Source organism: Leptinotarsa decemlineata, unplaced genomic scaffold (genome assembly GCF_025532065.1).
Source record: "Leptinotarsa decemlineata unplaced genomic scaffold, Ldec_3_MD MMD2_tig00000199_RagTag_RagTag, whole genome shotgun sequence".
Taxonomy (NCBI): Eukaryota; Metazoa; Arthropoda; class Insecta; order Coleoptera; family Chrysomelidae; genus Leptinotarsa; species Leptinotarsa decemlineata.
In genome coordinates this window covers 17576970-17594992 of record NW_027412544.1, presented here as the reverse complement: position 1 = coordinate 17594992, position 18023 = coordinate 17576970, and the positions used below count along the sequence as shown (strand labels likewise).

Sequence of the window (18023 nt, the reverse complement as noted above, 5' to 3'; positions counted from 1 at the left end):
TTATATGGATATGAAATAATATAATTATTCAGATAATATCAAAGCCACAAGACGAATTTCAAAAAATGTTCAAAAATCTCATTTTGAAATTCATATCATTTCTACATAACAATAAAAAAAAATTTAGAAATTTTCTACAAATATCCATCGTCAAATCAAAATTTGATTAAAATTTTATTAAAGTCGAGAAAGACATTTTGTCGGATATCTAACGCTATTTACAAATCTTTTTCAACATTTTGTGAATTTTGTGAGAAATTTTAAGTTTTATCCAAGTTATCATCTCCAGGAGATGTAACTCTCCTGATAATAACTTTGTTAGCAAAACACGCGTCAAAAGACAGTATTTTTGTTCCGGTGAAGGAAAAGTGTTGGCAATAAATTCATTTCACGCCAAGTAAATCTTTCTCCAACCCCATGATTAGGTAAATTATGTTTTTTCGTTATGTAGCTATCGCCTTCCATGATCGACAACTCAAAAGTCGAAACTGGTCAGAGCTAAGGATGACCGAGGTATCATCTTTTAACGTGCGATTCCTAACACGGGTTGGACGATGGGCAGTGAAAATAAATCGTGCGGCATGTGGGTTCGAAGCAACGTTTCATCTAGTGGTCGATTGAATCGTTCCGCCAAAATTCACCTAAAATTCACGATTTTCATTTAAGTAGTACCTATCACTTTATTCATGAAAAATAATCGGTTTGTCCAAGAAGTTTCAAATTGTACGAAGAAAAAAAAATCATGTGTTACAAAAAACCGCGATTAGAATTCTAATTATTTTCTTAATCTTTGTACTGTTTGTTTATAGCCTTATTATAAGTTTCTACTTCTCATGAAAAGAAATTGAATTAATTTTTAAACTTGTATCAGAAATTTCATTCATTGAAGCTCGCATAAAAGTCTACACAACGGAAAAACTGTATAGTGAGATAATAAAAAATATTACTCTATAGAAAAATGTTACAACAAAAAAATGTCATCCAGAGGTGAACTATAAAGGTGCAATGTCTTGAGGTTTATGCTGATCCTGACGTAAAGAAAGAACAGATCATGGTTAAAAAGTCAATCTTATCAGTAATATAAACTGTTAAAGGTAACGATGCTAATATTTTTTCGATTACGAGGGTTTCTATAAGTCAGGTGATTGAAAAAGGGGCTTCTTTTGGAAAGAGCATGTAAATTTGAAAAAGTGAATTTTTCTATAGATTACTTTTTCAACAGCCTTCGTAATTACTTATAAATCAGATGGTGTCTTATACATGCTCATTTGATAATGTGCTTATAACGTTTCCTGTAATTATCACTAGAATATTATATATGATTTGAAAATATATTTTTGACATATTTTGTACTTATTCTTACAGGATTGTTTTTTGATATGACAGAAGTTTCGAGGCTATATATTTACATGATTTTTAAATATATTTCATGACCCTGCTACAAAATTCACATGTGCGGAACAAGTTAAGATTGCAATTATCTAATCAGATGTTCTAAATTCCAAAATGAACTCAATCCTTATAGCGAAGTAACATGAAAAGCCCTAATTGAATCTCTCCAATCTTGTTAGCGCCCTATATAGGCGAATTAATTCCATACACAATCCACACATCACCACCGAGTACAACCACAACATTAATTAAACACGGGTCCTGCAATTCTGCAGTATCCCGTCGAGGCTAGTAAGTCCCTTAAACTAAAACTAACCTGGACAATGGATTTCGTTTGCTTGGTAATGTCGTCGGTGGAGCCTTGCGAGGACCGCGGCCCCTTAATGCATCCTGGGAACATCGTGCTGTGTATTATCCTCCGAACGCTGAAATTATCCTTCGGAGAGATCCTGCTGCTATCCCTGAATTAGTCCTGGTGTCGAAACTGGAGTCCACTTATTGCGGGTCGTGCCGATGTTAGAGTTTCGCACTTTTTTGTTTATCGCCGCCATTATTTTCAATAGCTTTGTCGCGGAGTGTAATTTTTTATTTTTAAAACAATATGGAAAACTTTGCACTGCACAGTGAGATTAATAACGTTCCATTAGAAACATATGGAATATAAACTGTAAAAAATGTTTTGAAGATCATCATCATCATCACAATTATTTCCATTTGAAATTTAAATCACCCAGGATATTAAATGTCGTTCCCTTCTACGACAGTCATCTGTCGATCGATGTCGATAAAAAACTATAGTTATCTAAGACGAAAAGCAGTAGTTAAAATTCTACATCAACATCAGCAGCCATTGATACATAGCGTTCTAATGCAGGGAACACCATCTACTCTCTTACTTGGAATTATCCTTTGAAGGACTGGGGAGTACAAATATTGCATTTTCAATCCAGTTAATCATTATTGATGATAAAATTAATCCTAAAGAGAACACAAAGATAACAGACAAGAAATTAATTGATTTTCTGACATCGTACTTGTCAGAAAGGAAAAATTTTTCAAAGGATAGAAGACGAAATTCGTGAGATGCAAATGAAAATTTTTTTGGGATCTGTATTAGATATAACCATATGGATCATTCTGTATGCTAATCTCCTATGTAGACCATTTACTACACTAATAGTCGCTATGATATTTACTACATAAAACGAAAAGACATTAATGAACATTCTTTGAAAGACATCATTTTGTGGAGGACCCAAAACTTTTTCCTGTTTTTTTGGGTATATTTCCACAATCTGAAAATTAAACAAACTTTTCAGTTTGTCCTTCATTTCACTATATTGACTTTCCGTTTATTTTTCAGTTTGCGGAAGGAAGCTTATATATCCAAAGATACAGTGAGAAACCCTAATGTACCTATCAAACTCATATGTACACTACAATAAGTAGTAAACTGTATGTAGTAAAAGAATATAGCATATCTACTCATAGAATTCTCCTCTCAGCACCAAATAAAAAAAAGAGTACTATTGATGAAGAATTGGTATCTCTCATCTAATGCGATGTTCGAAATATCTTCATAACGTGGCTTAAATGGTTAGTTTGAGTCAGATCGTGACAGACTTCTTTTGTCGAAAATTGTCTCATAGACACTACCCGAGTATTGGCGTACCCAAATTCTCTGATGAGAGATTTGTGATTTTTGCTGTTTTTATTCCACTTGAGGAGTAAATGCTTTTGTAATAAGTCAAAGCAATGCCTCTCCCTCGGATAACAATTACAAACACCGAAGGTTATTCCTGAAAAAACTTGCTTACGACTTAGTTATGGAAAATCTAACTTATCGAGCAATTACTCCAAATATTAGAAAAGATATCAGGTTATAGGCGTTGAAGTTCTCTGGTACGACCACTCTGCCTCCGCGAGCAAGACGCGAAAATGAACATGGACGTTGTGCTCATTACAGAAATCGAAAAACGAAATATTTTTGCAAAAGGTGTACAAAATGGCTTTGTTTGGAACACGTTAATCCATTTTGTAGAGATTGCGAAGATGAAAGTTACGAAAATTAACTTTATTTTTGATTAATTCACTATAGTCTAATTTTGTCAAGTTATGCAGCAAGTAGAGAAACCAGGTGTTATTTTTTTGTTTTGATTAGATACACCTTTGATTCTGGTAATCAATATATCAATAAACAATTCTGAATGAAAAGATTTTTTTCTACTTTATTCATCTCATTATGTTTTTTAAAACTGAAAAACGTGTCTGATAGACACCACCCGACTGTGCACGTTACTTTGCTTCACCCGAGTGCAGGAGTGTTTAGTACCACCAGAACTATGAAGAAGCAAAATATAAAGTTTCTCAATATTTGAAGAGCTTTATATGAGTAAAATAGATCAACACTTCAAAACCAGTCACAAGAACACTAAACATTGTCCTTTTTGTGTCTACGGTTGGATAGAAGAGCAATCTCTGTGATGATTTATCATACGCAGATATTGAATCCTGCCATTTTATTGGTTGTAATTGTATGGAATCATCAATGAAAGCCATTATTATTATTATTATCATATGGTAAAACAAATTCACAAAGCAGTAGATTTCAAGGTAAAAATACAGCATTCTGCTGCAATATTCGCGTTCGTCACACTGACAAAAACTGCTTTAATATACCTAATTTAAATTATAATAACCAACACTAAACCAATCAAACAAATAACATGCGCAATGAAAACAACATATTGGGATGAGAATTTGTTCCGATTACAAATGAATAGTTTACATTGATGGCAAATGTAATTTTTGTTGACATAAATAATTCTACTCCAAAAATACTTTCATAAATTCTATGAATGGAATTGGAGTAACTAGATTCGTATAGTTTCAAAGTAGTTTTGTACAGACTGATTGGTTTTTTTTTGGTTGCATTTTTTCAGTATATTTTGAAATCAATTAGTCATTATCAGAAAATTTATAGTAGAGCCTAGCACAGTTTGAACAAAATAGTTGCAGGGATGAAATAACATCCCAAATGTGACATTGGTTTATCTGCATGGGCAAAACATTGTTAGAAAATATTAAACATTCATATTTAACAATCTTGAGCTAAATCTGCCCCCATCTTCAAAACGAAATTAAACACCACTCAACAAAAAACTGTGAGAATTTTCCCTTCAAGCAAAATGTCCATAGAGGATGATGATTGATAATGCATCTGTGAAAATTTGGGGTGGCATCCAGGTAACTCCGATCTATGGATCCTAATTCTTTGACAGAAGTAAAAATATGCGTTACATTTTCAATTAATTGTAGAAATATAGCCGTCATCTTATAATAATTTAGTCAGGTTCTTTCAAATGTCAGCTCTTAGTTTCAGAATCATTATCTGTGACAGGTGTATCTTCTTATATTAGAAAACAATGATCATAATACCAAAAATACCAAACGATAAAAAACTATAGATTCAATTATAAAATTGCAATAAACAAGGAATACACTTTTTTATCTGTCTCAAACGTTTGGGAATTCAGTAAAAAAATGAGTGAGTCATCGTTCAAAATATCCTAAGCACTGCTGCAGTGAAGCAGAAATCTCACTATTATTTCATTATGTTGTGTAGCAATTCTCAAGAATAATTTTGGCTCCTCTATCATTTCAAATGTTTGGGATACAATACAAAAAAAGTCGATTTCTTTGCAATTAAGTATACATAAATGGAAGTAGTTTTTTGATGCACTTCAACTTGACTGTTTTATCTTGAAGACATAGGTTGACAATTTTCATAATTTCAAAATAAATTTTGTATTAATATGGATAATGGAGTTAATTTTTTTCATCTTTCGATGACAATTTAACAAAATTTCTAATATTGGATTTGTTTTGTAGATTTTGAAATGATATTGCTGGTACTATATGTCTATCTCAAGATTATACTATACATACGTTTTCTTATAGATCCTATATCTATGTTTTCTTCATTTTTTTAAATTTGAATATTCTCTCTTCGAAATATATTTTAAAATGAAAATGGAAATTTAATTTTATACTTTACAAAAAGTACCTAATGCCGGTAATTCGGAAATACTATTAGCACCTTAGGGTTTCCATCTATAGGGACGTTTCTGAGTTCCACAAAAATCCCTCATACTGTTTGAAAACATTTTCTCACACTGATCTGAAAATTTGAAACCGATAAGCTGCCTCGCAACATCCCCAAAATATCTCATATAGAAAATAGATATGAAACACTTAACTAATATATCGTACACTACTAATGTGAGACTGTTTTTTGAAAAGAATCTTCACGTTTTTCAATATCGCGCCTACTTTTTGAATTTCTCTTATATTGGTGAATTTTCTCGAAGTGATTTAATTATGGACAGTGTGTCTCACTTCTCATGGAAATGCTCAAAATACACCTACCACCTGAATGGGGTTGGCCAAAGTGATATACACTGTCCGCCACTCGCGATGGAACACCTCATTTTTACGGTAAAACATATTAGGGGGCAAAATAGGCTCAAAATTCCTTCAGATTCGTGATCAGGACTACCAACTTACTACGCTTACACTTTTTCCTTGAAAAAATTTCAGTCCTGAAAAATCCGAATTTGTTTCACTTCTTATGGAAACACCCCCGTATCTTCCGTAATAATTGAAGTAGATTTTTTTTGCTTTTGACATCAAAACATGAACGAAATTGTTCAAGAGAAACTCGACTTTTATTTTCACATAAATAATTTATTTTTCATTTTGTTGTCAGGAAAGTTATTCCTTCTCAATAAGAGAGAAAATGGTAATTTTGTAATAGGAACGGAAACATGTAATCAGTGAGGTTTTAGGATGGTTAATGTTAGTTCATATTCTCATTTTCCCATTATTTAAAAAAAAAACAAGGATATTATGTGGCGAAAATTGTTATGTAGTTCAAAATTCTTTCGAAGTTCTACTTTCAAAATCACATTTTCAATTAAAAACCAAAACAATCAAATTCAAATGATTTAACTGTAGAAAATTTTATATTTTCGTGCCTTCTATGAAATTTCCCTCCAATCGAACACATTTTTCTATGCGCCTTCTATAATTTCCTCCAACTCTTCTCAGTTCTCTAGGTGTGATTTCTCTACACGATCGTATAATTCTTGCACGGAGATCTTCCTTATTTGTTGGCCTATCCTTATAAACTTTATTTTTCAAGTTTCCCCATAAATAAAAATTCAGTGGAGTTAAATCTGGGGATCGTGGTGGCCATACTACGAGAGGGCTATTGGGTCCTATCCATTTCATAGGTATATTCCTATTCAACCAAACCCTTGTTATGCCACTATTGTGAACTGGTGAACCAACTAACTGAAAAATCATGCTGTGTCTCACATCCAAAGATAGTTCTTCCAACACATCGGAAAATGCATTTTCGAGAAAATCAACGAATAGTCGTCCGTTTAAATTTTGATCGAAAAAAAAATGGCCCGATAATATTTTCGTTCAGGATACCACACACACCACACATTAACTTTCTGAGATATTTGGTCCCTACAATTCACCACCCAATTTGGATTTTGTTCAACCCAAAACCTCATGTTCTGGGAAGATACAACACCATTCGTGGTAAAGATAGCCTCATCACTGTATAAGATATACTTTAAAAAATTTCTGTCATTGAGATAATTTCCCTGCATCCATAAACAATACTCCATACGGCGGATTTCATCTCCTTCGTGCAAACAAAGTATGTAAAAATTTGGGTTTGAACGCATGCATTTTATGCCTCTTTAAACACCTCCATATTCTACTGCGGCTCATATTGAATTGAAGCGATAAGTTTCTCAAACTAAATCTAGGATCAGCTCGATGAGCCGACAATATCGTATCATCATCAATATGATGTTTTACAATTTTTCTGTCCTTTGTTACTTGGCCGGTGCTCACGAATAGATTATATATTTTATGTACAGTTCCAGGGTGTACAGCTACCTCTAGCGGGTGTCTTCTATTAAATTCAGCTGCCGCTTCACGATAAGACCTCACCCCTTCACCAACAATTAAAACAATTTCAATTTTTGCTTGAAGTGACAGACGTGCCATGTTGAACTTTGTCAATCAAAATGAGCTGATATCAGTTAAAATGGGAACTTCAGAAATATTAAAATATGAACAGGAACTCACGAACAGAAAACAACTTGAACACAGGAACAATATCCAACACAAATGAAGGAACAATAAACACAATGGGAACAAAAACACGGCAGAAACAACAGGAACAACGGTGATTCAAAGAACAACAATACTAGAAACAACAAATGCCATGAAAACTGGTCTGGGGGTTAATACAACAAGATCTTTCAACAATATTGTCAGGTTGACAGTAAATATCAATGAGCAACTTTTTCCATGGTGATTTCAGGCACCGAATGATTCAATGAAACTGATGTAATTCAATCCCTTCAAATGATTTCAGGCAACAATTCAGCAAGTAGGTAAAATAATCTAAATTCTACCTTTTCACCGAGTGCGATTTTTTCCTTGAAAATTGTTTCGGTGTTGCAATGAGTATGAAGATTAATTTTATTTCGAATGGTAAACTGTTTCCTCAATATTTTGATAAAGGACCCTGCACATTTCTTATGAGAAATGGCTTGCCTTGAATTTTGCCGAAATTTTGATATGTTGTAGTTCTTGATGTGCTGATTGAAAGTGTCCACAGCCAAAGCTCAGAATTGTACAGTTTTCGAGATGTGAACCTTTGAATATAGATTTCTTCCATTTTTTGTAGTTTTTGCTCATCAATCGAGAGCTCTCACTTCTGGTTGGGATAGAATTTGGATGTTCAGCAACCAGAATTAGTTTTACAAATAATCTTCTTGAGTTATAATAAATGCCGCCATCGATAATTTTTCATACACTGTTTCACACTATCTCGATAATCTGAGAATGTGGTGCTGTGTCATTTTCCTCAGATAGGCTCAAAATGGATAATAGCATCTCGCAGCATCTGTATCTTTCATACCTGAGAGTACTCTCCAGATAGAATGAAGGGGTTCAGCTATTGGAAGCGAACTATTTTGCGCCGTAATATGTTTTACCGTAAAAATTACAGAAGATACGGGGGTGTTTCCATAAGAAGTGAGACAAATTCGGATTTTTCAGGACTGAAATTTTTTCAGGAAAAAAGTGTGTTCGTAGTAAGTTGGTAGTCCTGATCACGAATCTGAAGGAATTTTGGCCTATTTTGCCCCCTAATATGTTTTACCGTAAAAATGGGGTGTTCCATCGCGAGTGGCAGACAGTGTATATCACTTTGGCCAACCCCATTCAGGTGGTAGGTGCATTTCCATCAGTCCTGAGAGTTTCATCGTTCTACCTCGAATATTACGTGAGAAGTGAGACACACTGTATATGTTATGAATTATTATGAACACAGTTTTTTAACTGAAATGGTAAACATATCACCAGACTGAAAAAGGAACCAAGTCAAAGTCTTATATGAAAAAATCCTGTATAGACTAAACTGATCGGTGAGCGATGATCGCAGGAATAAAACTGAACGTTCAGCAATGGACAATGCCAACATCAAACAATGGCAGAAATACTAAAACAAAAGAGCAGTTTTATATTTTGACAAAAGAAATGAATTGCGACTTGGTTTCAAATTTTAATATTTCAACGAATCTACTGGGTTTCGTTACGGCTTCGGTCACATTTATCACGAAAAGTTCCCAAATAAAAAAACACGGATGTTAATTAAAACCTATTTACAACGTACTCTTTTAATTAGTTCGTTAGAGTTCCCAAAATAGACCAAAGTTGTACCGTTTACTTTGTCGATGACAGGCAATTCCTCCAATTAAAGAAAAGGAGATAAATTTTAACTCATTCCCATAAAGTAAGAAAATGTGAGATGAGTAGTAGCTATTATATAACTGTCTAAATATTCAATAACAAAATAAAAGGTTAATTTCAGTTTCATGCATTCCATCCAACTTATGGAAATGATGCATGAGTCAGTTCTTGGGGTGGAAGAATCAAAAATTAATTATGAATATTATCATTATAGTAGTACAAATAAACTGGATGAAAAATAGAACACTATTGACGAAATAAATGACACTGAATATGAAAAAAATATTTATCCACTTGTAAGATAACGTTCAATTACTCACAATATATACAACTAATATTGGAATTGAATGGGGGATTCTGTTTCAGGAGATATAAGTTTTAGGGAAAAAATGCTTCCAAAGGAAGTTTCCCACAAGAAACACTTTTTTACAAAGATGTGTAGATCATACATAGAAGTTACTTTCGAGTACAAACTGGAAGGCATCCCCTCCCGAAACAACTACTTTCACATAAACACTGAACCACACGAGAGAAAAAGTACTTTCGAAACGATTACTTTTATATGAACATTGAATTATATGATAATTCAGTTTGTATTTCAAACATTTGTTATGGAATTGAATCAAATATTACTTTTAAGAACGTTACACATAACTTTAATGAGCCCATCAGCACCTTTCTGAATAATATTACAATATGAAGTACTCATTTCATTCATAACACTGCGACTTTATGTCACGGAAAACACAAATAATAATAATAATAATAATAATAATAAAGGTCTTTATTATTTTCAAATAATATACATATAGATTTTAACAATGTATGTAAAAAATAAAAACATTTCTGAAAATAAAGGGCGAAGTTCATTTTCTGCAGAAAAACGATAGTTTTACTACGAAAATGTTCTTCCACTTAACCCTAATACAGTGCGTCGAAGAATTCATATGCGTTTGTACATGTAATTGACAAACAGATAATGAGAGAAATGAGTGATAAGTGACGAAAATCGTTATGTTTGTTGGTTTGGCAGCGGGGCAGACTTGTGTTTTGAATAAATTATTTTTATATTCTGATCTGAAGCAAGTAATACTGAACGTTCAGGAACGGAATTATATAAATAACAAATTTGGTAGGTGAAAGATCGTCTGAACATTTCAGTTTTGAATTTAGGTGGGGATAATAATCCTTTAAATCGTAGATTTAAATTATATATGTCTGTCCTGAAAGATATGTTGTTGTACAAATATGAAGGAGTTTTAGATATAATAATTTTGTTATATAAAGTGACCGCATGATGAACTCTTCTATTTTCCATATTCAACCATCCAATCTCAATTAATTTATGTGATATTCTCTGATTTTTCCTCACGCCATATATTAGCCTCAAACAGGAATTCTGCACTTCTTGAATTTTATTTTTGCAAATAGTTGTTAAGTTCGGACCATAGACAGAGTCAGCGAAATTAAAATATGATAAAACTAATGTTTCGCACAGTTTCATTTTGATTTTTCGAGGAATTAAATGCCTGTTTCCATAAATCAGTTTTAGTGAACCATATGCCCGTCGAATCAATTGATTAACATGTTTTTCGAATCTTAGGTCTGCCTCTATGATAATGCCTAGGTTTTTAGCTTCTTCAACAACAGGGATCAATTGTTCCCAATTATTTTAATCATTCTTTACAATCAATTCACTAAGATACTTATTTTTTACATAAAACATAAACCTCTACCCCGAGTATTCCTGTCTCCTCTGTATAATACATAATCTGTAATATTTAAGACTTCATCAGTAATATGATCAAAAAGCCATGTCTCACATACCAGAAAAACATCGTATTCATTTTGCTGTAGTATATTTTTTACGTCACGAAGTGATGGTAGCAAAGATCGTACGTTTAAACAAGCTACACTAAGAAAATCCATCCTGTTTATTAATATTTATTAAATTATGCCAAATATTCTCTTAAAATCTATTTCCAATTCTAAAAAATTCTAATATTCTACAACTGAATAAGTAGAAGTTTAAAAAAGGTAGGACCTTCCGAACCACAAAAAATTAACAGTCACTGTGGGCACGGACCACAACAATTGGTTATTTGATATTATATGTGCAAAAATAAAAAATAAAAAAATGAAAAAATTGAAAATGCTACAATCACAATGACAAGATGAAGCGCAAAAAAAAATATATACCAGCAGTTCAGGGCGAACAACTTATTTATAAACAATTAACTCTAATAATTACATATTGTTCAATGATATTCCAATAAATGAATGTATGAAAAAGCAAAACCAAAATAACCCACAAAAAATTAAATATTTGAAGTGGTAGCCTAACTGCGCTGTCCCACAGAAATAAGAAGAATCGTAAATAAGTTTGTATAGAGCAGATAATCTGAATACGAAATAAGAAAAATGCAATAATATTTTACTTCACACAGTTTCAATATCACTTAATTTCTTAATCTTACTAATGATATCTTTGTCATTTAACTTGACATATATATTTCCATTGTTTGACCATAATCTTCCATTTTTCTTAATTTTCTCCACCGCCGCTTTAAAAAGTTTCAGTGCTTCAGAAGACAAATCTTCTCTAATTACCATGCCCGTTCCTTTTAACAGCTTCTTTTTATTATATACCAATTGTTTAATAGAAACCGTAGAGAACTGGGTCATAATTGGTTTAATATTGTTTCTGTCCGGAATTTTCATGCGGAAACAATTATCAATACTCATCAGATCAAGTCTTATATTGAGTTTATTATTGATTATACCCAGAATAGTGTCCATGCAGTTTTCATTGTCACTTTCTTGAACGCCATAGAATATGACATTTCTAGATCTTCGGATTCGATCACATGATTCTTGGTTAGCAACTAGAGTTTTTATTTGATGTTCTTGATTTCGCCAAACTTTTATGAGTCATATCATGTGAGTCAACTAGTCATATCACGATGACAGTACGTATATTCGATTATATTCAATAGATTTGATCGATTTGAATTGAAGTGTGGGTACATTTTTCAGAAGAGATCAGTTTTTGGGTAAAAAGGTGTTTGGCATTTTCTGTATGAAGGTTTTACGTATTGCCGTCCTGCAGTGAGTAGATTTGTCTCTTCCATGAAATAGTGGTAATAAAATGAAAGAGATAAATATTATCCAGAAAGTTGTTGATGAGGTAATATGGCAAGTGTCTTTTTGTTTCATGTAGGTGAAATTCATACTGCTATTATTCAATATATCACATTGTGAGTTGTTTGTATGAAAGATACCTGACTCAGTTCCATAACGAATGTCTGGAGTACAAACTGAATAGTAAAAAATGATTTTTATATGTTCCCATGGAAATAGTTGTTTCGAAAGTATTTATTTGTCTAATTCAAAGTTCATGTGGAAGTAGTTTTTTTTTTTTGTATGAAGATGGACCAGTTCACCAGTTCTCCTCGACATATTCATACAATTCTGGATAATTCAGCTGCTATTTTACCCCAGTTAACTTAATCAGTATCAACCCCGATCATTTTCGAATACAATTTTCTGCAATTGAATAACAAGGCTCTTTTGCTTACTTTTGAAATAACCTGAAATAGTAGTGACATTTATAAATGGATAATTGTAAAGTGATTATTGTTGATGAAGTTATTGTTAAATTTGGCCGGAATCAATCACCGTCTGAATGTGGTTGACGTTTCTTGGTAAATATTACAATTGCGAATTTCCATTGAGTGAAAAATTGTTGACGAATTTGAAGAGAAGAAAAGAAGTGATTGATATACTGAAAATACTCGGACAGAAATATTCGGATGCTATGCTATCGAAAAAAGCAGAGAAACTATACAATTAGTGAGACTATATATAATTTGTGGGGAAAAAAATTTGTAGTTTTTTTACAAGGACAAAACACAATCACTACAGGAAAATCCTCAAGACACTCTCAGAACGGTGCCTGTGCAAAAGTAACGATTCGCTTGGGTTTGAATCGCTGGAGATTAAATCCATTTAGAAAAACGATCTTAGGAAGTTTATTTCACATAAACACAGTTCTACAGGTGAAAAAGATCTCAAACAGTGAAGAACGAGGTGTACTGAGTTGAACCTCAAACCGATGAGCAGCCACAGTCGGTCGCGTATTTCTGATATGTACCGCTCTTGGTGGAATTAAATGTACCAAGTCACTTGAACACCTCCCGTGAAAGTATCTATAGAAGAGAGACAAATCTCCAACCTTTCTTCGATGTTCCAGGCTATCAAGGTTGCACGTGATGTTCGCGTCCCCAATCAGGCGGATGGCTCTTTTCTGGATGGAATCCAGCAACTTCAGAGTATGTTTGGGGGCAAAGCTCCATACATGAGAACAATACTGTGAAGAAGGTCTGATCTGAGCTATATAGTGACCGTAAGTAAAAAATGAATTACTATACCTGTGAGTGGAACACTAGGTAAAAAGTAGATAGTATAAAAATAAAAAAACTGAAAATGAATTAAAAATGACGAAAAGAGAAATGTTGATGAAGAATGAGAATAAAAATAGATTTCACTAATTTTCGATTTTTAGTATTCACCATCGAGTGATAACTGGTACATTTCTGATAACTCGAGACTTTTTATAGGTCACTTGAATGTGTTGCCTCCTCTTGAGTGCACCGTAGCCAATTTTTTCCGCTTGATTAGGCGTTGCCATACTATACGTATCCCCATACTATCCTGGTTGAAGGGCTCTTTGTAGAAAATGAAAATACAATTCTTGGAGACGTCTGCGTTTGGTGGTTTCGACCAGGATCTGGCTCACATTAGAGGACAGATCTTCAATAAAAAAAATTAATAGAAGAAAACATGAGAATAAGAAGCTGTCACAATCAGTGATATAACTTCCTTACGTCAGACATGGTACACTATACGTAGCAGCCTCACAAAAACCAAGCCACCAAAGACCGATAACAAATTCAAGAACTGCATACTGGATAACATGCTTACATGTAGAGGCAGTTGATAGTTTCTTTTTAGCGAGGCAATCGAAACAACCAGCGAAAAAAAACTGAAAATTCTGTAATAGGGCAGCATTGAGTCATCTGAAGCTTAAGTAATTCACATGGAGTATCACGGATTCAAAATGAAGTTTGTGCAACCTAGGTAGTGCAACATGGAAACCTTCAATCAAGCAGATGAACGATGTGAACTGAACCAGAAAATCTATAAACTATACATAACAATCTCTAAATAGACCCGATATATCAGGAATAACAGAGGATCCGATGACAACACAAGCACTACAGGAAAATCCTTAAGGCACACTAAGAGCGGTATCAGTGCGAAAGTAAATTTGAATCGCTGGAGATTTAAATTCATTTGAAAAATGTTCTTAAGAAGTTTATTCCACATAAACGCTGATCACCAAATGATAGAGTTCTTGAACAGTGAAGTTCGATATGTACTGATTTGAACCTCCAAACGATGAGCAGCCACAGTCCGTCGCGTATTTCTGATATGTACCGCTCTGGGTTGAATCAAATGTGCTAAGTCACTTGAACACTTCCCGTGAAAGTATATATAGAAGAGAGGCAAATCTCCAACCTTTCTTTGATGTTCCAGACTATTGAGGTTGCAAGTGATGTCCACGTCTCCAATCAGGCTGATGGCTCCTTTCTGGATGGAATTCAGCAGCTTCAGGGTATGCTCAGGGGAGGAGCTCCACACATGAGAACAATACTCCAAAGAAAGTCTGATCTGAGCTTTATGAAGCATCAAAAGTTGTTGAGGTGTGTACAGTTTTCTGGTTCGGAACAGTGTTCCAAGCTTTTGATAAGCAACCGCTGCAATTTCAGCGACATGATTGTGCCAAGACATACTGGTGTCTTTTTTAACCCCCAACAAACTAATCGAAGCAGAAAGTGGAATTGTCTGACATGACATTATTACATGTGATTACTTCATTTTTTCGTGTCTTTTTATTTTTATTGGTTGCAAATTATTAACATGTTATCAAGTGTGAATTTTAATTCATTTTAAATTGCATTTCTCTACAAATTAGGGTTCTTATTTTTTCACCTTCAATTATCATTATTTATTTCTTCTTATTTTTTCATGTCTCTTGGTTTTTCAACTAACTCAAACAAAAGCAAGCTGGAATATAAAATATCAACGGAAAGATCATGGAAGATATGAAACTAGTCACGAGAGATAGGAAGAATTCGAAAAAACAAGTGGAGGAACTGAAAGACTTATTCGAGCATGACCAAGATGATAGTCACCACTCGTTGCACATCAACCCTAATCCAACGGGGAAAGTCATACCCTCTACAGCAAGGCCATGGCATATTCAAACTCTAAATATTCCACTGTCCATGAACAGTCACTATTTCTAGCACTGCGAGGCACTGGAAATTAATATGATATGAACAACAATAATTGACAAGTTCAATAGAGCCAACTCAAGTATCTAAATCAACAACGACAAGAAGTAATAGCGAAAGTCATAGGTATTTCCGTCTAAAAATACAATTTATCAATGACTGGTAAATAAATATCGGATGACGAATTATACTACCAATACTTATGTAGTTCATCATTGATTGAATAAAAAAAATTGAAATCCGGAACCACACTAATCACATACATTTTGTTTCAGTCTTAACAAGTAGGGCGATTTCAAAAATGTTTCAGTTCATGTCTTTCACAAATGATACAGCTGATAGTTGCCAAAGGTAATTAACAAGGTAATAAAAATTATTTCAATTCAAGAATGAAAGATATTGTCCATTGTTGCTTGTTGTTTTAGAACGCAATTGAACCTTCATTTCTTTGTTAATGAAATCCTGAATAATAACCCTTTCTGCGTTCTGGCAATAATTTTATTACTATCAGGAGGGGAGAGAAATAATAGAAAGTATGCACTCAAATCCCTCACATAACAATCAATTCGAGTCCCTGATAAAAGTTGAACCACTAATGAGGTGGGTGTCATACCGGATATCCGGACGGGTAGTTTTCTAGTATTACAGATGGTGCGCTGAATGATTTGGGAAAAAACTTTAAAACAGTATTTCGATTATATGGTTATGAATTATAAAAATTTGTGTTGCCATACGCTCCGTTATTCGATTAAGAGAATAATTTTGGAAACAGCTGAAATGAATACTTTTGAATTCCCAAATCCATGAACATATTTTTTACTAGATGATGCCCGCAACTGTTTTCGCGTGGAATTCAGTTTTCCCAGATTTTCTAATGAAAAAGAGTAGGTACATATGCATTTGCCCATTTTTGATTTATAAGATTCAGAAACTGTTAATATAAAGTTAACCAGTTTCAGTTTCAGTATTTTAATTGTATGTTTGATGTTAGTTCCTGCGTTCGTCAAAGTAGGTCAATGCATATGAAGCTAACTTGGTTTCCTAAAATTGGATAGAGCCAGTTCATAGCCTGTTTCTGTAGTTTTTTAGAAAGAATGCGGCCGATAATATCTACATCATTACTTTTATTAGCAGCAATTCGTAAAAGCGCACAGCCCTGTTTATTGATCTGTGACGTAAAAGATCATGAAAGTAATATTTTCTCTGTCATTAGAAAATTTCATTAGACTTTCCGCTTCCAAATTTTCTTCAATCTATTAAAATCAACTCCAGTAATGGAAACTCACGTAGACCTGTTCATATAACAAATGCCTGCTCTTTATCAATAACAGGTAGTAAATTATAAGATAATTAATAATGCTTATATCCCCTTTTGATGTGAGCGAGACTACAAATCCCCTTCTTGGTTTCGTGAACTTTACCAGAAAAGTCGATGACAATAACGTGTGCGTGGCAAGAGAAACAATAAACTAAACACAACTCGAACACGATCGAAAGAGTTGAAATCTGATCTAGGGATCTAGGTTTGTCTAGTATTCTCTATTTCCCTAATGAAATGATGCCACTTCAGTTAGGGTTTGCGAAATATTACTGAAAGACATTAAAAGTCAAGAGCCAAACTGAAATGTCTTGTTGCAGAAACAATTTTTGTCTTTTTTACAGTATTGTATTTCATTGTATGCGGTGGACTGAAACGTTTGAAGATATGTTTATGTTCAACTTTGGTGAAGATTTACATTATTCATTTCGTGATGTACCTACATGAAGTTGAAAATCTGTTATTCGCAATATTCAATAAAAAAAAAGGAAAAGTTGAGTTGAAAATTTTTTATTCGCATACTTCAGTATACAAAATAGAAACTGGTTTTAATATTGATTGAAAATGTTGAAGTATCTAAACTATGAAGTACAATTGGTCAAGAAACCTAAGCGCAGCCAAATATAAAGTGAAAAGAAGGAATTTGAAGAAAAATATGGAAAAAACGAGAAATGTCATGAATCAGTAAATCTAATGAGAAAAGAGAATAAGTATAAAAGCAAACGAGTGAATTCAAGAAATACTTCATTGTGAGACTTCGACTAAACAGTTTTACAAAAACGCAATACGTGTTTCGCTATACAATAAATTCTTCAGGCGTTTCTATACAGTATAGACAATACACAGTACAGACAGGCCTGAAGAAGGTATGGTATAGCGAAACACATGTTGCGTTTTCGTAAAACTGTTTAGTGAAAATTTCACAATAAAGTATTTTTTGGAAGTATTGGCCGATTCCATCACATAGGAAATGAATGATATTGAAACAATGTGTGAATGAAAGACACATTTGAAAAGGCTCCTAAAAGGATACAAAACAAAAAGACATACTTAGATCATAATGAAGGTCACATGACTTTACACAATAATTTCAAGACAAATGAAATGAA

At 33.4% G+C, this 18023-nt stretch overlaps 1 protein-coding gene across 3 annotated transcripts in view; it reads right to left on the bottom strand.

The window, feature by feature from the left end:
* The window catches only part of sick (sickie), a 678280-nt gene that overhangs the window by 501990 nt on the left and 158267 nt on the right, over window positions 1–18023 (bottom strand). Inside the window, exon 2 of one of the 3 annotated variants that reach the window (XM_074173105.1) lies at window positions 1709–2057. The exons of the other annotated variants lie outside the window; for them this stretch is intronic. Within the exon in view, the coding sequence (XP_074029206.1) occupies window positions 1709–1792 (84 nt within the window). The 5' untranslated portion in view covers window positions 1793–2057. The remainder of the gene's footprint in view (window positions 1–1708; window positions 2058–18023) is intronic. 3 annotated transcript variants of the gene reach the window in all.